Source organism: Piliocolobus tephrosceles, chromosome 16, assembly GCF_002776525.5.
Source record: "Piliocolobus tephrosceles isolate RC106 chromosome 16, ASM277652v3, whole genome shotgun sequence".
Taxonomy (NCBI): Eukaryota; Metazoa; Chordata; class Mammalia; order Primates; family Cercopithecidae; genus Piliocolobus; species Piliocolobus tephrosceles.
Window position 1 is genome coordinate 32,433,103 of NC_045449.1, and position 26,153 is coordinate 32,459,255.

Here is a 26,153-nt window from a genome sequence, read left to right on the forward strand (position 1 = left end):
GAGTTCAAGATCAGCCTGGGCAACATAGGGAGGCCCTGTCTCTACAAAAAAATTTTTTTTAAATTAGCCAGGCATGTTGGTGTGTGCCTGTAAATCCAGCTACTTAGGAGGCTGAGGTGGGAGGATCACATGAGCCCAGGAGTTGGAGGTTGCAGTAAACTATGATTGCACCATTGCACTCCAGCCTGGGTGACAGCAAAACTAACTCCCTCCCATGCCCCTGCTAAAAAGAAAGCCTATGAGGCTCATAATAATATATTTTTTTTTTGAGACAGAGTCCCGTTTTGTTACCCAGGCTGGAGTGCAGTGGTGCAGTGGTGCAATCTCGGCTCACTGCAAGCTCCACCTTCCGAGTTCTCTCCATTCTCCTGCCTCAGCCTCCAGAGTAGCTGGGACTACATGCGCCCGCCACCATGACCGGCTAATTTTTTGTATTTCTAGTAGAGATGGGATTTCACCATGTTAGTCAGGATGGTTTCGATCTCCTGACCTCATGATCCTCCCGCCTTGGCCTCCTAAAGTGTTGGGATTACAGGCCTGAGCCACCACACCCAGCCCATAATATTCCTTCTACAATTTGCAAAGGATGAAACAATGAAGGCACAGAAATTTACTAAGAAATGTATAACTCAGCTAGTGTTCATCCTATTTGTAAATGGGACCACTCAGCTGATCAAGCCCAAAACACAGAAAACATCCTTTTTTTTTTTTTTTTTCTAACACCTTTAAGGTTTGTTGGATTTGAACATCCTTGATTCTTTCCCTTTGTGTCCGGAGTTGGTTGCTTCCGGTGGGTTTGAGGTCTCTCTGACTTCCAAGAATGAAGCTGAGGACCTTCCCGGTGAGTGTTACAGCTCTTAAAGGTGGCACGGACCCAAAGAGTGAGCAGCAGCAAGATTTATTGTGAAGAGCGAAAGAGCAAATCTTTTAGCATACCACAGAGCACAAGAGGCATGGAGCGGGTTGCCGCTGCCACAAGGTTGGGGGTTGGGGGGTGGTCAGCTTTTATTCCCTTATTGTCCCCTCCCATGTTCCGTTTCTGTCCTATCAGAGTGTCCTTTTTTCAATCTTCCCCGTGATTGGCTTTTAGACTCCTGCTGATTAGTTAAGTTTTACAGAGTGCTGATTGGTTCATTTTACAGAGCGCTGATTGGTGCATTTTACAATCCTCCTGCTAGCTACAGAGCACTGATTGGTGCATTTTTACAGAGTGCTGATTGGTGCATTTTACAATCCCTTTGCTAGCTACAGAGAGCTGATTGGTGCGTTTTTACCGAGTGCTGATTGGGGCACTTTACAATCCCCTTGCTAGCTACAGAGTGCTGACTGGTGCATTTTCCAATCCTAGCTACAGAGCACTGATTGGTGTGTTTTACAATCCTCTTGTAAGACAGAAAAGTTCTCCAAGTTCCCACTTCACCCAGGAAGTCCAGCTGGCTTCACCTCTCACTTTCATCCTGTAACCAAGTCCAAACTTGTTCTGCTCACTGCATGACAGCCAATGGGTGAAGAGTCAAGGAGTTAGAGCAAGGATAGTAACTTTATTTCTGAAAGCTAGCAAACCCGGAAAATTGCAGAATAATATATTAAAGAACCATCTTTTTGGCTGGGCATGGTGGCTCACGACTGTAATCCCAGCACTTTGAGAGGCCAGAGTGGCTGGATCATGAGGTCAGGAGTTCAAGACCTCCCTGGCCAAAATGGTGAAACCCTGTCTCTACTAAAAATACAAAGAATTAGCTGGGCATGGTGGCAGATGCCTGTAATCCCAGCTACTTGGGAGGCTGGGACAGAAGAATCACTTAAACCAGGGAGGCAGAGGTTGCAGTGAGCCAGAATTGAGACACTGTACAGAGTACTGGTGACAGAGTGAGACTCCATCTCAAAAAAAAAAAAAAAAAGAGAGACGCAGTCCTGCTGTGTTGCCCAGGCTGAGTGCAGTGTCTTGATCTCGGCTCACTGCAACCTCCACCTCCCGGGTTTACGTAATTCTCCTGTCTCAGCCTCCCGAGTAGCTGGGACTACAGGTGTACACCTCCACACCCAGCTAATTTTTGCATTTTTAGTAGAGAAGGGGTTTCTTCAGGTTGGTCAGACTGGTCTTGAACTCCTGACCTCAGGTGATCCACCCATCTTGGCCTCCCAAAGTGCTGGGATCACAGGTGTGAGCCACCATGCCCAGCCTAAAGAACCATCTTAAGTTAATACACATTTCAGACTCTTTTTGTGTTAAGGGCAGGGGGAAGAAGAGGGGGTTGGAATCAAGGGGTGACTGATGACTGTAGACATCTGGGCACCAGCGAGGGTTCCTCGAGGCCTGAAGCCTCTCTGTTACTGGTCAGGTCACAACACTTTCTCAAACTCTCAACATTGTTACTTGTGTGTACACCCTCCTTATCTCCTTGGGGGTTAGTTTTGGGAAGGGACTGTTATCATCCTTGCTTTAAAGTTAAACTATAAATTCCTCCCATAGTTAGCTTGGTCTATGTGCAGAGATAAGCAAAAGCGGTTAACTTGGATATCACCCAGGGGTGGGAGTGGGGAGTTTAGGAGCAAAATGGAATTAGTCATCCTAGGCCTCCTTTTCAATGTTACAATTCCACATTATTAAATTATTTCAATCCCACATTTTCAAGTTATTTCAATATATCCAAATATATTCTTCCGTTTTTTTTGAGCGAGAGTCTCGCTCTGTCACCCAGAGGCCAGAGTGCAATTGCACGATCTCGGCTCACTGCAACCTCCATGTCTCGGATTCAAGCGATTCTGCCTCAGCCTCTTCAGTACTTGGGATTACAGGCGTGCACCATCATACCCGGCTAATTTTTGTATTTTTAGTAGCGACAGAGTTTCACAGTGTTGGCCAGGCTGGTCTTGACCTCCTGACCTCAAGTGATCTGCCCGTCTCAGCCTCCCAAAGGGCTGGGATTACAGGCGTGAGCCACCGCGCCCGGCCTTTTCTTTCTTTTTTTTTTTAATTTTTGAAAATTTTATTTATTTATTTATTTATTTATTTATTTATTTATTTATTTATTTATTTGTTTGTTTGTTTAGAGAGGGACTCTCACTCTATCACCCAGGCTAAAGTGCTGGAGTGCAATGGCACGATCTAGGCTCACTGCAACCTCCACCTCTCGGGTTCAAGCAATTCTTCTGCCTCGGCCTCCCGAGTAGCTGGGATTGCAGGCAACCGCCACCACACCTGGCTATTTTTAGCAGAGACGGGGTTTCTTCATTTTGTCTAGGCTGTTCTAGAACTGCTGGCCTCAAGCGATCTTCCCGCCTTGGCCTCCCAAAATGTTGGGATTACAGGCGTGATCCACCGCGCCCAGCCCACCATGCCTGTTAAAAAGCTATACCCTCATGGACCTGTCGTTGACATTAAATTTGATAATACATACAGAGTACTGTATATGAAGTATACGAAGGCCTGTGCTGAGTGTTCAAGAAATCAGTCAGTATTACTCTACTTATATGAATAAATGTAACTGATGAAATCACAATGGCGAGATCTCGGTACTCAACAATAAGGGAGATGGAAACTGAGGCAAGGAAGGGGTCAGGCGTGGTCTACAAACCTAGCTCAGATTGTTGAGATTACCGGCCGCGCCCCTTATTCAGATCAACCCCTCCTCTGCTGATCACCGGCGCGAGCCAGCCTAGGCTCCCGGAAGGTAAACACATCGCCAAGGGCTGGGCAGAAGGCGAGTGTGGGACGAGTGAGTGGCCAGCTAAAAGTGATTGGCAGCCGCCATGTCCACGTGCTCTGAGCTTCCACCCAGCTGTCGCGAGAATTCGATGTAAACAGACCAGTCTCCCGGTCCTCCGGCTCCAACCTGAGACGCTCACGTGAGCTGGACAGGAGTCTGGAACATGTTGATTTTCTTTTCAAAGCCACGAAGGTTCTCTCTTCCAAAAAAAATGTACATGTTCGTAATTATTCCCCAGCTGCCTGCGTTCGCAACCGAACCTGACACGTCGGCTTCACCCGAACTTACATGCTGTTGTGTTTTCCCTCCAGCTCCAGCGGATTGGACACATTCAGGAGGCGGGTCCGCCTCTTTCCTACTTGCTGGTTGGCGAAGCTGACCTCCAAGGGCGGTGCCCGGCCATAGCCGGTTTGCTTCTGGGATTGGCTAGAGGGGTGGTTCCGCTGAGGCGTGGTAGGAAGTGGCTGCCGTCAATCACGCGGGGAGACTCCAAACAGTGAGCCTAGAGCTGGAGAACAGCGTTAACCGGCGGGGCGGCCGGTGAGAGGGCTGGCGGGGCTTTGGCTTTGGGGAGGCTTGGGGAGGACGAGGGACTGGCGGCGTGAGGGGACTGGGTCGGGCTGGCAGGAATTCGACAGGAGAGAGGTGTCGATACTGGAGGGGGAGGGGAGCAGTGCAAGGGGCCGGAGGGCGGCCGGGGGCAGCGGTGGCTCCGTGTTGGAGGTTAAGTGGGCAGTGCCGTGCGAGTGTCTTTCAGGAGACTGGGGCCTGAGGGGCTGGCGAGGGTCGTCCCCAGGAGACAGGGCCCTTAAAGGACAGAGCTTGGGAGACTGTGGTTCGAGAAAGCAAGAATGGGATGAGAATGAGAGGGATGAGGGGCTGGAGGTGCAGGTACCCACTGAGGAGGTGGTGGCTCTGCTCGTTGGGGCAGAGGGTGTTTTGGTTGTAGGAGGTGGGGCGCACAGGTTTGGAGTTTTCACATCAGGTGTGAATGCTCCCTACTTACAAATGATGGTTTTAGGTGCCTTCAAGATGAGTTCCAGGCTGTGGGCTTCCCTGAGCCCTGTAAGATATCTTTGATACTGCTGTCAGTCCTCTTTTAACCTTAACCAAGCCGACTCCATCCTCTTAAAATCTCTGATTCAGAGGGTCATGAAACATTCTAGGATTAGGATTTACTGATGTGACAGGAAAGGGTAAAGGACTGTAACAGCATATAAGTTTATGTTACTTATTTGACTACTTACTACTAGTCAAATAAATAATTGCTTGACTTGTTTGTTACTTATTAAACTCCGGTGATTAGGTTACAGTAGCAGGGTGTTACCAATGTGATTTAAATTGTGGCCATGCAGTCTTTACTCATAGATTCCCAACAGGTTTAATTGGAAAGTAGAGTGGTATCATGTCACTTGTTCCGTTTGGTCTTGAAATATTGTACCGTGTGTATTTTCACTATCTCAACATAAAATTTAAGTAAATTCCCATCCCATGATCTGGTTCTCTTACCCTTGTAATTTATGTTGACAGCAGACCAAGGGGGTACAGCTGGAGTCTTCCTTAAATTGTTTTGTGGTTCTGAGACCTGGTCCTCTTAAAAAACAAAACAGGATGGGCGCGGTGGCTCAAGCCTGTAATCTCAGCACTTTGGGAGGCTAAGGCTGATGGATCGCTTGAGCTCAGGAGTTTGAGACCAGCCTGGGATACATGGTGAAACCCCTTCTCTACAAAAATAAAAAATAAAAAATTTAGCTCGGCATGGTGGCGCTTGCCTGTAATCTCAGCTACTCGGGAGGCTTAGACAGGAGAATTGCTTAATCCTGGGAGGCGGAGATTGCGGTGAGCAGAGATCGTGCCACTGAACTTCAGCCTGGGTGACAGAGCGAGACTCTTATCTTAAAAATGATAATAACCCCCCAAACCCCTCATTATAATTTGAAAAAAATTAAAAACCTACTTCATCTTTTTTTCCCTTTCTGGTGTAACAGGAATTTCTGGGAAACTTTCCTACATTTAAGGCATTTTTGACAAGGGATCTCTAGTGAGTAATCATAAATCTTCCTCCCTACCCCCAACAATGATCCATGTTTTTCTATTTTTTTTTGTTCTGGAAACAGGTTTTATGAATGAAGCTATGGCTACAGATTCCCCAAGAAGACCCAGTCGTTGTACTGGTGGAGTTGTGGTTCGTCCCCAGGCTGTCACGTAAGCACATTTCAGATAAACCCAATAGCTGAAGAAAATATTACTCAGAATAGTAGCTAACATTTAGGTTTTCTTTATGAACAGTGGTTACTTTTGTAAAAATCTTTTAAATGTTGGCTTTATGGGATGAATAATAATAATTGCCAAGGCCACATGAAGAATTTGGAGAGTTAAGTTGATGTATTCAGCACATTTGCAGAGTACATGAAGAACACTATGCTAAATCCTGAAGAGTAGTGTTTTCAAACTCCAAGTTTAACAAGTTAGTGGATTGTCAAATCAGTTTAGTGGGTCAGGAGTTGTAGTAGAAAATGAAATAGAGGCCAGGCGCGGTGACTTATGCCTGTAATCCCAGCACTTTGGGAGGCCGAGACGGGCGGATCACGAGGTCAGGAGATCGAGACCATCATGGCTAACATGGTGAAACCCGGTCTCTACTAAAAATACAAAAAGTTGGCCGGGTGTGGTGGTGGGCGCCTGTAGTCCCAGCTACTTGGGAGGCTGAGGCAGGAGAATGGTGTGAACCTGGGAGGCGGAGCTTGCAGTGAGCTGAGATCATGCCACTGCACTCCAGCCTGGGCGACAGAGCAAGACTCCATCTCAAAGAAAAAAAAAAAAAAAAGAAATAGAATATAATAGAAAGTATAGCTGGGAGTTTGTATTGTTTCATGACATGCACATAGATGTGTATGTATGTATTTACCAGACGATGATGTAAAATGTCTCTCTTTTAACTTTTAAATTCAAGGGTACATGTGCAGGTTCGTTATATAGGGAAACTCTTGTCGCAGGGATTTGTTGTACAGATTGTTTCGTCGCCCGTGTATTAAGCATAGTCACCATTAGTTATTTTTGCTGATCCTCTCCCTGTTCCCACCCAACTCTGATAGGCCCCAGTGTGTGTTGTTCCTGTCTATGTATCCATGTGTTATCTGTAAAAGGTATCTCTTAGTCTAGGTCTATGTCAGAAAGTTTCAAAGTAAGTGTCATAGTACGTTTCTGTGTTTTTGGCATTCTTTGACAAAGAATGTCTATACTTACTAGGAGCTTGTAATCTAATATGGTTTGAAGATATCTATACTTTTTTGTTTTTTTTAAGATGGAGTCTCACTCTGTCGCCCAGGCTGGAGTGCAGTGGCGCCATCTCAGCTCACTGCAGCCTCCACTTCCTCCCCTGCCTCCCAGATTCAAGCAATTCTCCTGCCTCAGCCTCCCAAGTAGCTGGATTACAGGCGAGTGCCACCACGCCTGGCCAATTTTTGTATTTTTAGCAGAGATGGGGTTTCTCCATGTTGGTTGGGCTGGTCTCAAACTCCCGACCTCAGGTGATCCGCCCACTGCCTCAGCTTCCCAAAGTGCTGGAATTACATGTGTGAGCCACCGTGCCACACCAAAGATATGTATACTTAAAGGCTGAGGTGGGAGGATTGCTTGAACCCAGGAGTTTGACACCAGCCTGAACAACATCCCGAGACCCTCATGTGTTAAAAACTTACAAAAATTAGCCAGGCGTTGTGGCAGGCGCCTGGAGCCTTAGCTACTCACGAGGCTGAGATGGTAGGATCACTTGGGCCCAGGAGCTTGAGGCTGTGGTAAGCTGTGATTGTGCCATTACGCTCCAGCCTGGGTGACAGAGTGAGACTGTGTCTTAAAAAAAATATATGGCTGGGCGCGATGGCTCATGCCTGTAATTCCAGCACTTTGGGAAGCTGAGGCAGTGGGCGGATCACCTGAGGTCGGGAGTTTGAGACCAGCCCAACCAACATGGAGAAACCCTGTCTCTACTAAAACTACAAAAATTAGCCGGGCATGGTGGCAGGAGCCTGTAATCCTACCTACTCGGGAGTCTGGGGCAGGAGAATTGCTTGAACCTGGGAGGCAGAGGTTGCAGTGAACTGAGATCGCGCCATCGCACTCCAGCCTGGGGGACAAGAGTGAGACTTTGTCTCCAAAAAAATAAAATCAATCAATCAATCAATATATATATGTTATATGTGTGTGTGTGTGTGTGTGTGTGTGTGTATATATATATATATATATATATATATATAATTCTTTTTTTTTTCTCCTTTTTTTGAGATGGAGTCTCGCTCCAATGCCCAGGCTGGAGTGCAGTGGGATGATCTTGGCTCACTGCAACCTCCACCTTCTGGGTTCAAATGATTCTTTTGCCTCAGCCTCCCAAGTAGCTGGGATTGCAAACGTGGATCACCATGCCTGGCTAATTGTTTTTTTTTTTTGAGACGGAGTTTTGCTCACTTTGCTCAGGCTGGAGTGCAATGGCATGATCTTGGCTCACCGCAACCTCTGCCTTCTAGGTTCAAGCGATTCTCCTGCCTCAGCTTCCCGAGTAGCTGGGATTATAGGCATGTGCCACCATGCCTGGCTAATTTTGTATTTTTTAGTAGAGACAGGGTTTCTCCATGTTGGCCAGGCTGGTCTCGAACTCCTGACCTCAGGTGATCCGCCTGCCTCGGGCTCCCAAAATTCTGGGATTATGGTTGTGAGCTACTGCTCCAGGCCTAATTTTTGGTAGAGATGGGGTTTTGTCAAATTGTCCAGGCTGAAGCAAACAAGTAAATAAGTAAAATAATTATAGGCTGTGATTGTGCACAGTGTACTACAATGGGGAATGACAAAGGAGAATATATATAAAGCTGTCACGGAAGCTCTCTCAGAGGAGGCAACGCTTAACCTGGAGATCTAAAAGGAAGGGAAGGGGATGGGAAGGAATCCAGATAGAGAGAAAGGTGGTGTAAAGGTCTTGATTCAAAGAAGAACTTGGTGTATGCTAGGAATTAAGTTGCATATGGCTGAATCAGAATAAGGAGAGTGGCAAAAAATGAGGTTGGAGAGGTAGCCTAATTTTTTTTTTTTAGGCCTAGTCAATTTTTGTAGGTCTCTAGGGCATATTGCTTTTTAAATAGGATTTATGATAAATCATATTATTTTCAAGTGTGATTTTTCACATCTCTCTTGAAATGGATTTGAATTAGTATTTTGATTTTTTTGTTATTGTTTTTTTGAGATGGAGTCTTGCTTTTTTGCCCAAGCTGGAGTGCAGTGGCGCAATCTTGACTCACTGCAACCTCTACCTCCTGGGTTCAAGTGATTCTCCTGCTTCAGCCTCCTGAGCAGCTGGAATTACAGGGTGCACCATTAGACCCAGCGAATTTTTGTATATTTAGTAGAGATGGGGTTTCAGCATGTTGGCCAGGCTTGTCTTGAACTCCTGACCTCAAGTGATCCACCCACCTCGGCTTCCCAAAGTGCTGGGATTATAGGCATGAGCCACCATGCCTGGCCTAAAATAGTATCTTGAAGAAATTATTTTTTTTCCCTTGCTGAAATGTATGTACTTTATATTTAAAATGCATTAATTTAGTGTTCTTACTTAATTAACAATGTTATTTTCCGCCCCTTTTTTGTTTGTTTGTTTGTTTTTTAGAGATGGGGTCTTGCTATGTTGCCTAGCCTGGCTGCCAACTCCTGGATTCAAATGATCCTCCCGCCTCAGCTTCGTAAATAGCTGGGACTACAGGCACATGCTATTGCACCCAGCTTTCCCTCATTTTTATGCATTTTAATTTTTTTCTATGTCTTTTCTATACCAAAAGTTCTGTGAAGGCTTAATAGCTTCTTCTAATGCCTGTATCTGCCAGAAAATGTAGACTCACCTGCTATATACAGGTAAGGGACTAGGTTCATAACCAATTTAAAGAGAAGGTCACTAGATAGTGAGTCATCAGCAATAGTTTTACTTGCTCTAATTAGGGCATTCTTCTGCTCTGACTCAAGAGCAAGGTCCTACGTTAGGTCTCTGTCATCACTCCTTCAAATATGACTTAGAAGCTATCTCTATCAAATTAGGAGAGCATGACTTTTAAAAAGAGATAATGTTTAAAAATGTTAAAAGTGGCCGGGCGCGGTGGCTCAAGCCTGTAATCCCAGCACTTTGGGAGGCCGAGATGGGCGGATCACGAGGTCAGGAGATCGAGACCATCCTGGCTAACACGGTGAAACCCCGTCTCTACTAAAAAATACAAAAAACTAGCTGGGCGAGGTGGCGGGCGCCTGTAGTCCCAGCTACTCGGGAGGCTGAGGCAGGAGAATGGCGTAAACCCGGGAGGCGGAGCTTGCAGTGAGCTGAGATCCGGCCCCTGCACTCCAGCCTGGGCAACAGAGCGAGACTCTGTCTCAAAAAAAAAAAAAAAAAAAAAAAAATGTTAAAAGTTCATTTACATTTAATAACGTATATAAAGACCCTGGAAACCAGAAAGTAGTTTAGCAGAAATACCAGGTGATAAGAGTTAGCCTTTTTTTTTTTTTTTCTGCCTTTTTTGAATATTATGAGTGATGCCTGTAATCCCAGTACTTTGGAAGACTGAGGCGGGAGGATCCACTTGAGCTCAGAAGTTTGAGAGCAGCCTGGGCAACATGGTGAAACCCCATCTCTACAAAAAATACAAAAATTAGCTGGGCGTGGTGGCGCATGTCTGTAGTCCCAGCTAATTGGGATCCTGAGGTGGGAGGACTGCTTAAGGCCCAGAGGTCGAGGCAGCAGTGAGCCGAGATCACACCACTGCACTCCAGCCTGGGTGACAGAGTGAGACCATGTCTCAAAAAAAAGAAACAACAACAAAAAAAATCAAAACCACAAACAAACAATAACAAAAAATGAGTGACTTTATTAAGGCTTGTAAATAGAGCTTTTTTCATGGTCTATGTTAAGCTCTCCTGACCAGTGTTGTCCATTTCACCCTTTTCCAGAGAGCAGTCCTACATGGAAAGTGTTGTGACTTTTCTGCAGGATGTTGTGCCGCAGGTAAGTGTCTATATGTGCTTTCAGCTTCCCTTTGGTCAGGAGAGCTCTGAAATGTTTGGTTTCCTAAACTTGACACTAGTACCAGCAACTTCAGAAAGGTTTTTGATGTGTTAGCATGCTGAGCATTGGTAGGGTGGGACTACATTATTGTTTAGCTGTGCTGCAGTGTTGTGATGACCGTGGCGTAAATGTTATTCCTCAGGACTTTGCCCTCCTAAGAAGAATCAAGGTGAATTGTTAGTAGAGATTTGGGACTCTCGCAGGTTTATATTTTCTTGTCCTATTTAAGTGTTGCCTATCAGAAGGGAGAAAAGCAATATACACTCTGCACTCCTTAGCTGTTATTAGATAACAGTTAAATATTATACGTGAACACAAATCTATATCTCTTTTATCTTGAGCAGCACTTTTGTGCCAACTACGGTATCCTGTTACTCTAACTGATAAGTCTTTTACTGTTCCTTTTATATAAATACGAGAATAAAGAATGAGAATTGCCTTACTAGGATTATCTAGTATGCTATTTATACTATTGCCAAACTTAGTTATCACCTGGCGTACTTATTAAAAGTAATAATTTCCTCTCTCAGAGTCTTAACACAATTGATTTGGGAGGGTAACTGGTAACTTGTAGTGATAGTGAGAATTTCAGGTGATTCTTATGAAATGGTACCTTTGGGAAGCACTGTTCTAGTGGGACAACTGAAGGGAGAGGTTTCCATACTTTCTCCTTATGGTTATGTAGTCTTCCTTGACTACCATGGGTATCTGTAACTGGAGTGTTCAGAAAGGACATTCATAGATCCAGCATCCCAGCTTTATGAGAGGATCCTAGGAAACAAAGTGCCTTCAATCTGAAAAGCTGAGTGGGAAAAAAAGGAGAAAATAAACAGAGTGTTATGGTAATATAGTAGAAGGGCAATTAAATTCACTTGGAGGACATCAAAGAAGGCTTAATGAATGAGATGCCATTTGAATTGAGGTATAGTGTGGAATAAAATCCAACAGTGATAAATGGAGTAAGAATGTAATGGGGACAATAGGATCCTAGTAGGTGTTTGCTTTATTTGGCAGAGAAGTTATAACTTAACATTTTGCACATTAGGCTTAGAGTAGCTTAGTGATTAAGAACATAGACTTTGGGCCGGGTGTGGTGGCTCATACCTGTAATCCCAGCACTTTGGGAGGCTGAGGCGGGTGGATCACCTGAGGTCAGGAGTTCCAGACCAGCCTGACCAACATGGAGAAACCCCATCTGTACTAAAAATACAAAAATTTGCTGGTCATGGTGGTGCACGCCTGTAATCCCAGCTACTCAGGAAGCCTGAGGCAGGAGAATTGCTTGAACCGAGGAGGCAGAGGTTGCGGTGAGCCAAGATCCCACGATTGCACTCCAGCCTGGGCGACAGGAGTGAAACTCTGTCTCAAAAAAAAAAAAAAACAAAACATAGACTTTGATATTAGATCTGACTTTGTATTTCAGCTGTGTATCTTACTAGTTCTAGACAAGTTACTGAACCTTTCTGAAACATCAGTATCCTTATGTGTAAACTCAGGTTAATCATCTTATTCATCGTAGGTTTGTTTTGAGGCTTAAAGGGTATCATCTATATAAAGCATAAAATAAAGCAAAGCAAATAGTAAGTAGTCTTTCCTGGAGGGAGCTTGAGACTGGTGATCCAGGGTAGAGATGTAGATTTCTGGCATACAATCAGTAGTCAAAATAATCAGATGAGCCAGAGACATTACAGTTTCTAATTGTAATGGTGAGACGTCATCATTTTAGCACCTACTGACAATAGTTTGCTTAGGAAAGCAATAATAGGAGTAACTTTTTGTTATATTAGACTTTTTTTTTTCTTTCTTTTTTTGTTTTGAGACAGAGTCTCACTATATCACCCAGGCTGGAATGTAGTGGCGTGATCTTGGCTCACTGCAAGCTCTGCCTCCCGGGTTCACACCATTCTCCTACCTCAGCCTCCCGAGTGGCTGGGACTTACAGGCGCCTGCCACCATGTCTGGCTAATTTTTGTATTTTTAGTAGAGATGGGGTTTTCCTGATGGTCTTGATCTCCTGACCTTGCGATCTGCCTGCCTTGGGCTCCCAAAGTGCTGGAATTACAGGCATAAGCCACCGCGCCCATCCCATATTAGACATTTTTTCTACTGTTTGGTTGACATGAGGACAGTGCTTTCTAACATTTTTTTCCCCACATTTAATTCAGAGTCCTGTGTTGGTACTTTGTGGTCAGACATTAAAAAATAATGTCTTCTGCCAATATTGTGTTCTGCCTCCTGCTCTATTCTGGGTATCATCAAATTGATGGAGCCTAGGTATTCTCTGAGTCTGCAAATCTCCTCCTAAAGAGAGAACATGTGTTGTTGGACTGGTAGCAGCTTCTTTAATTATCACCCATTGAATTCTAGTTGTGATAGCGTTGATGGCCAGAGTTGCCCTTGGTTGTGTCTTGATCTAGTAATTTCACTTATGAAAATTTGATTTTTTTTTTTTTTTGAGATGAAGTTTCACTCTTGTCGCTCAGGCTGGAGTACAAGGGCGTGATCTGAGCTCACTGCAACCTCTGCCTACCAGGTTCAAGGGATTCCCCTGCCTTAGCCTCCTGAGTAGCTGGGATTACAGGCATGTGCCACCATGCCTGGCTGATTTTTGTATTTTTAGTAGAAACGAGGTTTCACCATGTTAGCCAGGCTGGTCTCGAATTCCTGACCTCAGGTGATCCTCCAGCCTTGGCTTCCCAAAGTGTTAGGATTACAGGCATAAGCCACTGCACCTGGCCAAAAATTTATTAAAAAAAAATAATTCAACAAAGAAAAAGTTAAAGCTTATAACTTTTCAGTATATATGAAATTTTTACATTTTCAGTGTAAAAACTTGTAACCAGCTTAAATGTCGATTAATACTCAAGCAAATGACATATCATGGTCCCTAGAGAATATCTGCTGTAACTAAAAATTATACTTATGGCAATAGTACACTATGAAAATTATTTTCTCTACAGTGAACAAATAAGACAGCATACAGACCGACACAATGATTATAGCTATGTTATATAACATTCAAAAATAACTTTGTACTTATGAGTGTGTTTATGTGTGTTAGAAACCAGTGTTGAAGTATAAAAGAAGAAGTAAATAAATCTTTTCAGTAGTGAGGTGAAAGTTTTGACTCTAAATAAGAGGGCTAAATCGGTTGCTCTTGTTTGAAGAAGGGCTTTTAATCAGTGCTGGAGGAAAAGGAAGAAAATGTGTGGCAGTACATTGACCTCTATAAAGACATCAGGTGGTGCTGGGTGCGGTGGCTCACACCTGTAATCCCAGCACTTTGGGAGGCCTAGGCAGGCAGATGGCTTGTGCCCAGGAGTACCAGACCAGCCTGAGCAGCATGGTGAAACCCCATATCTACAAAAAATACAAAAATTAGCTGGGTGTAGTGGTACACACCTGTAGTCCCAGCTATTTGGGAGGCTGACATGGGAGGATTGCTTGAGCCCAGGAGGCGGAGGTTGCAGTGAGCTGAGATCATACCACTGCACTCCAGCCAGGGTGACAGGGTGTCTCAAAAAACAAACAAACAAAAAAACTCCAAAACAAACTTTTTTTTTTTTTTTTTAAATAAAGACATCAGGTGAAAGCTAGAAGGGCAATGGGTGAGTCTGTGTCTTACTGAGAATAAAATATCTAAGCATGAGAAAAGGAGATCATAAGAGGCAAAAAATGACAGGATACACCTTTGTGCAAAGCTGTAGTAGGGAACACACGAAGCAGAGCTCAGGTGCTTCAGTCAACTTCCCAGAATTTTCTCAAAAATGCTGAATAAAAAACACGGTGTCTACTAAGGAGAGAGGAAAACTTGAAGACATAGTAAAAGCATATAAGCCTCATTTTGCAAGACTTACTTGCCCCTCACAGGTAAAGCAAAAAGAGGTTCAAGAATCCCAATACACTGAAAGACCTTCTTCGACCTTGTTTTGGTCTGCATATCACTCAAAAATCAAACGTTGCAAAGGAAGAAGTCTGCTAAGCTGAAGAAGAATTTGAAAGTGTTAGTGCTTCACCATGTTAAAGGAAAGGAAAGCCTGATACAGGGAAAAAAGGAAGTTGTGCTAAATGCAGTGTGGCATCCTGGATTGGATCCTGGAGCAGAGAAAGGGCATTAGTGGGAAAGCTTGTGAAATCCAAATAATGTCTGGGGTTTAATAATAATGCACCAGTGTTAGTTTTATAGTTTTGAGAAATGCAAATGTAAGACTTGATTAGATTAAATCATTAATATTAGGGAATACTTTTTTTTTTTTTGAGACAGAGTCTTGCTCTCACCCAGGCTGAAGTGCAGTGGCACTATCATGGCTCACTGCAGCCTCAATTTCCCAGATTGAGATGATCCTCTCATCTCAGCCTCCTGGGTAGCTGGGACTACAGGTGCATGCCACCATGCCCAGATTTTTTTTTTTTTTGTAGAGATGAGGTTTCTCCATGTTGCCCAAGCTGGTGTTTTTTAAAAAAGGTATGTTAGGCAGGACATGGTGGCTCACCCATGTAATCCCAGCACTTTGGGAGGCCGAGGTGGGGCAGATGACCTGAGGTCAGGCGTTCAAGACCAGTGTGGCCAACATGGTGACACCCCGTATCTACTAAAAATACAAAAAATTAGCTGGGCATGGTGGCACATGCGTGTAGTCCCAGCTACTTGGGAGGCTGAGGCAGGAGAATCACTTGAAACCGGGAGGCAGAGGATGCAGTGAGCTGAGATCGTGCCACTGCACTCCAGCTTGGATGATAGAGTGAGACCCTGTCTCAAAAAAAAAAAAAAAAAAAAAAAAGTAAAAGAAAAAAACATGCTTTTTTCTTTTGAATACTGTTGAATAAGAAAAGTAAAAGAAAAAACATGCCACCTTTTGAATACTGTTGAATACTGTTGATGATACATCATGCCGTTAATGCTTATCTTTTGACCCTTGCAGGCTTCCAGGGAGCAGATGATAGGTTGGGTCTAGAAGCTTGATAAGAGACTAAAAAAGTACAGTAATACTCTTAAAAAGTATAGGTACAGTATAATAGCCACAAACACCTAGCAACTTAATAGATAAAAGGTAGTAGTTTTGTTTTCTAAGCCTTATTCGTTGACCAGTATAGGGGATGGTTAGTTTTTCGTTTGCCTTTGAATTATAGTAATGCTTCATAATAGATTGTGATCATTGTATTTTAGGTTTCTGCAGTTCTTTTTTTTGTGGGGGGGACAGAGTCTTGCTCAGTCATCTAGGCTGGAGTGCAGTCGTGCGATCTCTGTTCACTGTAATCTCTGCCTTCCAGGTTTAAGTGATTCTCGTGTCTCAGCCTCCCCAGTAGCTGGAATTACAGGTGTGCACCACACCCTACCCAGCTTATTTTTGTGTTTTTAGTAGAGATAGAGTTTCGCCATGTTGGCCAGACGGGTCTTGAACTCCTGGCCTCAAGTGGTCTGCCTGCCTTGGCCTGCCAAAGTGCTGAGATTACAGGTGCCTAGCCTGCAGTTCTTTTAATAAGTTAAAAACTCTTTTGACCAAGGTTATCACACACATGGATAATATTCTCTGGGGGTAATAATGTTCTAAAATGTTCTAGTTACCAAGATGTAAGGTTGGTGAAGTTGGAGAGGTATAGTGTTGGCTTTAAGTTACTCTTTGTTTTGAATATCATTAATACTAAAGCTGTAAAATATGTTTATTCAAATGTCTCTGTTTACTATGCAGGCTTACAGTGGAACACCTCTAACAGAAGAAAAGGAGAAAATAGTCTGGGTCAGATTTGAAAATGCAGATTTAAATGGTATGGTTTTAACTTTTTTGGGACATATGAATTGTTTGTTTGGAGTACCTGATTCCAAAAAGAGAGCCTCTACTTTAGTCAGATTAGTTTCTCTTATAGTAATTTTTCAGTTTTCAAAATAAAAGGTAGTATAACTACAGTACAGAAACTTTAGAACTAATATTGTGTAATAAGTCTTAAAGTAACTGTAACACAGTGTGTAAGTGTTAAACTTTGATGAAGTTAAAGTGAGTTAAAATTTTCTCAGGCAGAAAAATGGTTTTCTTAAAAAAGGAGTTATTCAAGTTTGGTCAGTTGTATAGGATTTATAACTGCAAAATCATCGTTAGTGTTGAACTTTCTAGGCTTGAAAATTGTTTTTCTCTGAACAGAATTTTATGCTAGTCCAAGTACCTCATATAAGTGGAATCATACAGTATTTGCCTTTTTGTAACTGGCATATTTCACTTAGCATAATGTCCTCAACTTTCATCTAGGTTGTAGCATGGGTCAGAATTTCCTTCCTTTTAAAGGCTGAATGAGGGAGGGCACAGTGGCTCATACGAGTAATTCCAGCACTTTGGGAGGTTGAGGCAGGAGGGTCGCTTGATCTTTGGAGTTCAAGGCCAGCCCGGGCAACATAACCCAGCCCTGTCTCTACAAAAAATTAAAAAATTAACTAGGCTTGGTGGTGTGTCCCTGTAGTTTCAGCTACTTGAGAGGCTAAGGTGGGAGGATTGCTTGAGCCTGGGAGGTCTAGGCTGCAGTGAGCCGAGATTGTGCCACTGTACTCTAGCCTGGGTGATGGAGTGCAACCCTGTCTATAAATAAATAAATAAATAAATAAATAAAGTTAAATAAGTAAGTAAATAGAAACAATCATTTATAAAAGGCTGGAAGGGCTGAGCACTGTGGCTCATGCTTGCCGTCCCAGCACTTTGGGAGGCTGAGGTGGGAGGATCACATGAGGTCAGGAATTCAAGACCAACCTGGCCAACATGGTGAAACCTCATCTCTACTAAAAATACAAAATTAGCCGGGCGTAGTGGCGCACTCCTACAGTCCCAGCTACTTGGGAAGCTGAGGCAGGAGAATCACTTGAACCCAGGAGGTGGAGGTTGCAGTGAGCCAAAATCATGCCACTGCACTCCAGCCTGTGCGACAGAGCGAGACTTCATCTCAAAAAAACAAAAAACAAAACAAAACAAAAGCAAAAAAAATAACAGAGTCTCACTCTGTCGCCCAGGCTGGAGTGCAGTGGCATGATCTTGGCTTACTGCAACCTGAGCCTCATGGGTTCCAGTGATTCTCCTGTCTCAGCCCCCTGAGTAGCTGGGATTAAAGGCACTCGCCATCACGCCCAGCTACTTTTTGTATTTTTAGTAGAGACGAGGTTTCACCATGTTGGCCAGGCTGGTCTCGTACCCCTGACCTCAGATGATTCACCTGACTCGGCCTCCCAAAGTGTTGGGATTACAGGTGTGAGCCACTGCGCCCAGCCTCCTATCTCTTTGAGACTGTACTTTTGAGAATTGCTGGCTTATATAGTAATTTTGTTTCTAATGTTTTGAGGAACCACCATGGTTTTCCTCAGTGAATGTACCATTTTTCATTCCTACCAACAATGTACAAGGGTCCCGAAGTTTCCTCTCTCTCTCTCTCTCTTTTTTTTTGATAGTAGCCATCCTAATGAGACTAGGTTGTGGTTTTGATTTGGATTTCCCTAATGATTAGTAATGTTGAGCATCTTTTTATGTGTTTATTGGAATTCGTTTAGCTTCTTTGGAGATACGCCTCTTCAAGTCCATTGCCCATTTTTGAATTGTGTGGTTTTGTTTGTTTATTTAGTTTTAGGAGTTTTCTAAATATTCTGGGTATTAATTCCTTATTAGATATAAGATTTGAAAACATTTTCTCCTATTCTGTGAGTTGCTTTTTCCTTAAAGACTTTTCAAATATGAAAAATATGAAGCCTTTTTTTTTTTTTTTTTTTTTTTTTTGAGACAGAGTCTCGCTCTGTCGCCCAGGCTGGAGTGCAGTGGCCGGATCTCGGCTCACTGCAAGCTCTGCCTCCCAGGTTTACACCATTCTCCTGCCTCAGCCTCCCCAGTAGCTGGGACTACAGGCGCCCGCCACCACGCCTGGCTAATTTTTTTTGTATTTTTAGTAGAGACGGGGGTTTCACCGTGTTAGCCAGGATGGTCTCGATCTCCTGACCTCGTGATCTGCCCGTCTCGGCCTCCCAAAGTGCTGGGATTACAGGCTTGAGCCACTGCGCCCGGCCTAGATTTTCTTTCTTTCTTTTCTTTTCTTTTTTTTTTTTCCCCCTGAGAAACAGGGTCAGGGTCTTGCTCTGTCAGCCAGGCATGTAGCATGATAATGGCTCACTGAAACTTTGACCTTTTGGGCTCAAGCAGTCCTCCCACTTCAGCTTCCCAAGTAGCTGGGACTGCAGGTGTATATCACCCTATCTGGCTAATTTTTTCTCTTTTTTTGAGATTGGCTCTTGCTCTGTCGCCCAAGCTGGAGTACAATGGCACGATCTCGGCTCACTGCAACCTCTGCCTCCCGGATTCAAGCAATTCTCCTGCCTCAGCCTCCCGAGTAGCTGGGATTACAGGTGCCCACCACTGCGCCCAGCTAATTTTTGTATTTTCAGTAGAAACAGGGTTTTGCCATGTTGGCCAGGCTGGTTTTAAACTCCTGTCCTCAGGTGGTCCACCCGCCTTGGCCTCCCAAAGTGCTGGGATTACAGGCATGAGCCACTGTGTCTGGCTCATCTTTTGTTCTTGATTTCAGACTCTTTCCATCCTGGAAATATATTTTTACTTGGTGATGTTAAAATGTGTTAGAGGACTTTCTTGATTTAATAACAAAGAAAAAGTGGTGTTAGTCTGAAAAATATTAGTCCCAAAAACTTGTTATACAACATATGCAAAATGTTGAAAACTGATTTTGGAAAGCATGGTTCAGATCAGCAGTAAAAGTTAAAACAATTTTAAGATCACATAATTAAAATGTTAAAAGTTTTATCAAAATAATTCTTACCCAGGCAAGATTTTCTCTTTGCTTAATTTGTTTTTTAATGGCAAATAAGAATTGTTGGGGCAATGTTCCTTAAATACTTTGCTTTATTGACGTAAAAATGCATTTGGAAATGTAGATGCATCCTACTTAAAAATTATTTAGTACTATGTGTCCTATTGAACTTAAAGTAATTTTCCTTAACTTAGTGTCCATAGCTCAATTGACTTCTTTATCTTAGATTTGTATATCTTTCTGAAATACTTTAGCACAGTCACATGTCTTTTGGTCTCTCTTTTATTTTTTTTTGAGATGGAATCTCACTCCGTCGCTAGGCTGGAGTGCAGTGGTGTGATCTCTGCTCACGGCAACCTCCGCCTCCTGTGTTCAAGTGATTCTGTCTGCCTCAGCCTCCCAAGTAGCTGGGACTACAGGTGTGCACCACCATGCCCGGCTAACTTTTGTATTTTTAGTAGAAACAGGGTTTCACTATGTTGGCCAGGCTGGTCTCGAACTCCTGACCTCGTGATCCACCTGCCTTAGCCTTCCAAAGTGCTGGGATTACAGACGTGATCCATCGCACCTGGCTAGTCTCTCCTTTCTATAGTATACTGGTATTGTGTGATGTTGTGGCCCTTGTTTTTTAATGGATATACTTTTTATTTTCTCTGGCCCTAGGTGTGCGTTTCTGCGTATATATTTATACCTGTGTGTGCATGTGCCTGCCTGTGCGAATCTGTGCATATTTTAAGACAGTAAATTATACAGTCAAAAGACAAAATTACAATTTAGTTTTATTGCAATCTGGAATACTTCATTTCATAAAATAAAATGTGTTCCAATGAGCTAAGCAGAAGGGGTTGGTTTTATAGATGGAGATGGCCTGAAGAAAGGAGAAACAGGCCGGGTACGGTGGCTCACACCTGTAATCCCAGCACTTTGGGAGGCTAAGGCAGGTAGATCACCTGAGGTCAGGAGTTCGAGACCAGCCTGGCTAACATGGTGAAACCCTGTTTCTACTAAAAATACAAAAAATTAGCTGGGCGTGGTGGCGTGCCTATAATCCCAGCTACCCCAGAGGCTGAGGCAGGAGAATCGCTTGAATCTAGGAGGCGGAGTTTGCAGTGAGCCGAGATCACACCATTGCACTCCAGCTTGGGGGCAACAAGAGCGAAACTCCGTCTCAAAAAAAAAAAAAGGGAGAAACACAGAAGAAAAAGTGGATTGGTCTTTTCAAAGTTATTTCCCTTACTAGCTGTGAACAAAGAAACAAAACAATAGAGAAATAACTGATTGGTTAACATCAGGTTACTTCAGGTTATCTTTTGGTCTAAAGATTAACACAAAGGGAACTTTATTTTGTTTTATTTATTATTTATTTTTGAGATGGAGTCTCGCTCTGTCGCCCAGGCTGGAGTGCAGTGGCACAATCTCTGCTCACCACTAGCTTCACCTCCCGGGTTCATGCTGTTCTTCTGCCTCAGCCTCCCAAGTAGCTGGGACTACAGGCACCCACCGCCACGCCTGGCTAATTTTTTTTTTTGTATTTTAGTAGAGACAGGGTTTCACCATGTTTGCCAGGATGGTCTTAATCTCCTGACCTCATGATCCACCCGCCTCAGCCTCCCAAAGTGCTGGGATTACAGGCGTGAGCCACCGTGCCCGGCCAAACAGAGGGAACTTTATTATCATGCAGGTTCAAGATTGAAATAGGCCTCCTTGGCCAGGTGCTCACCTGTAGTCCCAGCTACTCAGGAGGCTGAGGCAGGAGAATCACTTTAATCCAGGAGGCGGAGGTTGTAGTGGGCTGAGATGGCACCACTGCACTTCAGCCTGGGCAACAGAGTGAGACTCCGTCTCAAAAAAAAAAAAAAAAATTAGCTGGAGTGGTGGTGTGCATCTGTAATCCCAGCTACTTGAGAGACTGAGGCAGGAGAATCACTTGAACCCAGGAGGTGGAGGTTGCAATGAGCCAAGATCGCAGCACTGTATTCCCGCCTGGTGACAGAGAGACATCCTTTCTCAAATAAAAAAAAAAAAAAAAGTTACATGTCACCAAACTGATACTAAGTTGTTATCTGACCTTAGGAGAAATCAGAAAAGAGACGTAACGGCCAATTTTCCAAGGAGAATCGCTTGAACCCAGGAGGTGGAGGTTGCCAGGCTAACTTTTTGTATTTTTAGGAGAGATAGGGTTTCACCATGTTGGCCAGGCTGATCTTGAACTCCTGACCTCAGGTGACCCGCCCGCTTTGGCGTCCCAAAGCACTGGGATTACAGGCGTGAGCCACTGGCTTGATTTATACCCAGGCTTGTTTCTCTCAAGACACTACAGTGGAGAAAGGTATAAGTAGCCAAAGCAGTTTAGTATTCTGATGTTTTTCTGTCAAATTCTCTAAAGGTGAGAATATAGTTTGAATCCCAGACTACATCAGATCAAATTGATGCTGGTTTACTCTAGTATAATGGGAATTGCTTTCTAGCCTGTGCAGTGAAATTCTTACCATCCCCTAATCCCACACTTCATACTTGGCCAGTTTTTTTTTTTTTTTTTAGTAAGAATCTCACTTTTTCACCCAGGCTGGAGTGCAGTGGCCTGAACTTGAACTTGGCTCACTGCAACCCTGACCTTCTGGGCTTGTGCAGTCCTCCCACCTCAGCCTTCTTAGTAACTTGGACCACAGGCATGTACCACTATGCCTGGCTGATTTTTTGACTTTTTGTAGATGGGGTCTCACCATTTGAGACCTAAACTGGTCTCAAACTCCTGGGCTCAAGCAGTCCTCCTACCTTGATCTCATAAAGTACTGGGATTACAGGTGTGAGCTACTATGCCCAGCATGGCCAGTTCTAATATCAAGGTCAGTACTATATTTGAGTGTTGGATTTCATGTTCAACAGGCCCCTTTTTTTCAGTTGCAAGTAATTGTTTTAAGTAAAAAAGGGAATTATTTCTTTTTTAATTTTGGAAAAATAAACAGCATAAAATTTACCATTTTAACTATTAAAAATTTTAATTTTTAAAATATTTATTGATTATTGGCCGGGCACAGTGGCTCACGCTTGTAATCCCAGCACTTTGAGAGTCTGAGGCGAGCGGATCACGAGGTCAAGATACCGGGACCATCCTGGCCAACGTGGTGAAACCCTGTCTTTACTAAAAATAGAAAAATTAGCTGGGCGTGGTGGTGTGTGCTAGTCACAGCTACTTGGGAGGCTAAGGCAGGAGACTCACTTGAACATAGGAGGTGGAGGTTGCAGCAAGCCAGAATTGTGCCACTGCACTCCAGTCTGGTGACAGAGCGAGACTCTGTTTCAAAAAAAAAAAATTATTGATCTTTAAAAATTGAGACGTCTCACTGTGTTGCCCAGGTCTCAAACTCCTGGGCTCGTGCTATCCTCCTGTCTCAGCCTTCCAAAGTGTTGGGATTATAGGTGTGAGCCACTGTGCATGGACTTAATTTTTTTTTTTTTTTAGTAGAGATGAGGTGTTGCTATGTTGCCCAGGCTAGTCTTTAACTCAAGTCATCCTCCCACCTCGGTGTCCCAAAGTGCTGGGATTGCAGGTGTGGGCAAACAATGGCCATAATCATTTTAAAGTATATAGTCAGTATTATTAAGTAATTTACATTGTTGTACAACCAATCTTCAGAATTCTTCACTGTGCAAAACTGAAACTCTGTACCCATTGCCCAACAACTCCACAGTCTCCACCTCCTCCCAGCCCCTGGCACCCACCACTCTGCTTTCCATTTCTGTGATTTTTAACTACTTTAGGGACCTCACGTAGGTAGAATAATAGATTATTTGCCTTTTTGTGATTACTTTATTTCACTTAACATAATTTTCTCAAGGTTCATTCATGTTGTAGCATGTGTCAGAATTTTGTTCCTTTTTAAGGCTGAATAATGCTTCATTGTATGTATATACACCTTTTTTTTTTTTTTTTTTTTTTTTTGAGATGGAGTCTCGCTCTGTCACCCAGCCTGGAGTGCAGTGGCGCAATCTCAGCTCACTGCAGCCTCCACCTCCCAGGTTTAAGTGATTCTTCTGCTTCGGCCTCATTAGCATCTGGGACTATAGGCATTTGCCACCACACCCAGCTGACTTTTGTATTTTTAGTAGCGATTCTTCTGCCTTGGCCTCATTAGCATCTGGGACTATAGGCGTTTGCCACCACACCCAGCTGACTTTTGTATTTTTAGTAGAGAGGGGGTTTCACTGTGTTAGCCAGGATGGTCTCTTGACCTTGTGGTCTGCCCGCCTCGGCCTCCCCTTGACCTTGTGGTCTTCCTGCCTCGGCCTCCCAAAGTGTTGGGATTACAGGTGTGAGCCACCATGCCCAGCCTATACCACATTTTATTTTATTCATTCATTTATTGAAAGACATTTGCGTTGCTTCTACTATTTGGCTTTGTGAACAATGCTGTAATGAACATGGGTGTACAAATATCTCTTCTAGTGGAATTGTATCATATGGTAATTCTTTTTTAAATTTTTTGAGGAACCACTATACTGTGTTCCTTGGGGGATTTTAAATTTTATTTTTAGAGACAGGGTCTCCCTGTGTCTGTCATTCAGGCTAGAATGCAGTGAAATGATCACAGCTCACTGCAACCTTGAACTGCTGGGCTCATGTGATCCTCCTGCCTCAACCTCCCAAGTAGCTAGCACTATAGGCACATGCCTCCATGCCCAGCTTATTTTTAAATTTTTTTGTAAAGATGAGGTCATGCTATGCTGCCCAGGCTGATCTTGAACTACTGGCCTCAAGGAATCCTCCTGCCTCAGTCTCCTAAAGTGCTGGGATACAGGCATGAGCCACTATACTTGGGCTCATAGGGGATTTAAAAATAATCTACTCATGGATCTGGGAAGGATAGGGGCTTCACACTTTTAATCTTTGTCCACTTCTTGTCACTACTTCTTTCTGAATGTTTGCATCTCTTCTTTGACTTCTTTAACAAAGAGAGGGTTGGTGCAGTGGTTACTCAAAGCTCTTTATTCATACCTTTATGATTATATGATACAATCAAAGAGGAAAAAGTATTCATTTGGAGATCCGGATGGCTCAGTCTGAGTCACTCTCCCATTATTGGAATAGTTGCTGTGGCCAAGGATGTAGTACTATAATTGCTCAGCTGGTCATGTGCCTATCCCTGTGCTTGATGGAGGATTTAGTTACCAGAAAAGAGGGAGTTACAGAGTAGGAAGTGTGTGAGGTACGGAAAGGCAATAGCTGCTACAGCTGGCCCACATTAACATTCTGAAATTTTTCTGTCAGATTCTCTAAACGTGAGAATATAGTTTGAATCCCAGACTACATCAAATCAAATTGATGCTGGTTTACTCTAGTATAATGGGAATTGCTTTCTAGCCTGTGCAGTGAAATTCTTATCATCCCCTAATCCCATACTTCATACTTGGCCAGTTTTGTTTTTTTTTTGTTTTGACAAGAGTCTCACTTACTCACCCAGGCTGGAGTGCTAGTGGCACACACCTGTAGTCCCAGCAGCTCAGGAGATTGAGGTAGGAGAATCGCTTGAGTCCAGGCGTTCTGGGCTATAATGTGCTATGCCGACTGGGTGTCTGCACTAAATTCAGCATCAGTATGGTGACTTCCCAGGAGTGGGGAACCACCAGGTTGTCTAAGGAGGAGTGAACCAGCCCAGTTCAGAAATAGTTAAAACTCCCATGCTGATCAGTAGTGAGATTGCATCTGTGAATAGCCACTGCAGTCCAACCTGGGCAACACAGTGAGACCCCATCTCTAAAAGAAAATGCTTATAAGCTTCTATTGCTCTAGAAGCTTGGGTCCCTTAGATCTGTGGGACAGCTACATGAAGATGCCTCCTAGACATCCTCAAGTAGGTATCCAGAGTAGAAATCTCTGATTTCTTTTCCCATTTAATTGTCTCTCCTTAGCAGCTGTGCACTGACCCTACTTACCTTTCAGGTCATTAAAGCCACAGAACTTTTCATGCCTCAGGATCTTTGCATAGGGGATCCTCTAGGTGAAGTGTTATTTTCTGCTTCTATCATCATTTACCTTTTAGAGTGTACAAAAATGACTGGACAGGCTGGGCGCAGTGGCTCATACCTATAATCCCAGAACTTTGGGAGGCCAAGACAGTAGATCATTTGAACCCAGGAGTTCAAGACCAGCCTGGGCAACATGGCAAAACCCCATCTCTACCAAAAAAAATACAAAAAAATTAGCTGAGTGTGGTGGTATGTCTCTGTAGTCCTAGCTACTCGAGGGGCTGAGGTGGGAGGATTGCTTCAGTCCAGGAGGTCGAGGCTTCAGTGAGCTGTGTTTGTGCCAGTGCACTTCAGACTGGGTGACAGGGCAAGACCCTATCTCTGAATGAATGAATGAATAAATGAGGGAGGGAAAGGAGGAAGGAAAAGAAAGAAGCAGGTTTGAGAAGAAAGATTCAGTTTTGGCCGGGCTTCGTGCCTCATGCCTATAATCCCAGCATTTTGGCAGGTGGATCTCCTGAGGTCAAGAGTTCGAGACCAGCCTGCCAACATGGTAAAACCCCCGTCTCTACTAAAAATACAAAAAAAAAAAAAAAAAAAAA

General features: G+C 43.7%; 1 protein-coding gene across 8 annotated transcripts in view; it reads left to right on the forward strand.

The window, feature by feature from the left end:
- Positions 1-4,146: 4,146 nt before the first annotated feature.
- Positions 4,147-26,153, forward strand: part of BCAS3 (BCAS3 microtubule associated cell migration factor) — a 722,154-nt gene continuing 700,147 nt past the window's right edge. For 7 of the 8 annotated variants that reach the window (XM_023204675.3, XM_023204674.3, XM_023204677.2 and 4 more), the window contains exons 1-4: positions 4,147-4,250; positions 5,828-5,915; positions 10,686-10,740; positions 16,491-16,566. In XM_023204675.3, the coding sequence (XP_023060443.1) occupies positions 5,833-5,915; positions 10,686-10,740; positions 16,491-16,566 (214 nt within the window). In that variant the 5' untranslated portion in view covers positions 4,147-4,250; positions 5,828-5,832. Of the gene's footprint in view, positions 4,251-5,827; positions 5,916-9,460; positions 9,606-10,685; positions 10,741-16,490; positions 16,567-26,153 lie in introns of those variants that run through there. The other variant, XM_023204678.3, reaches the window with a different exon arrangement.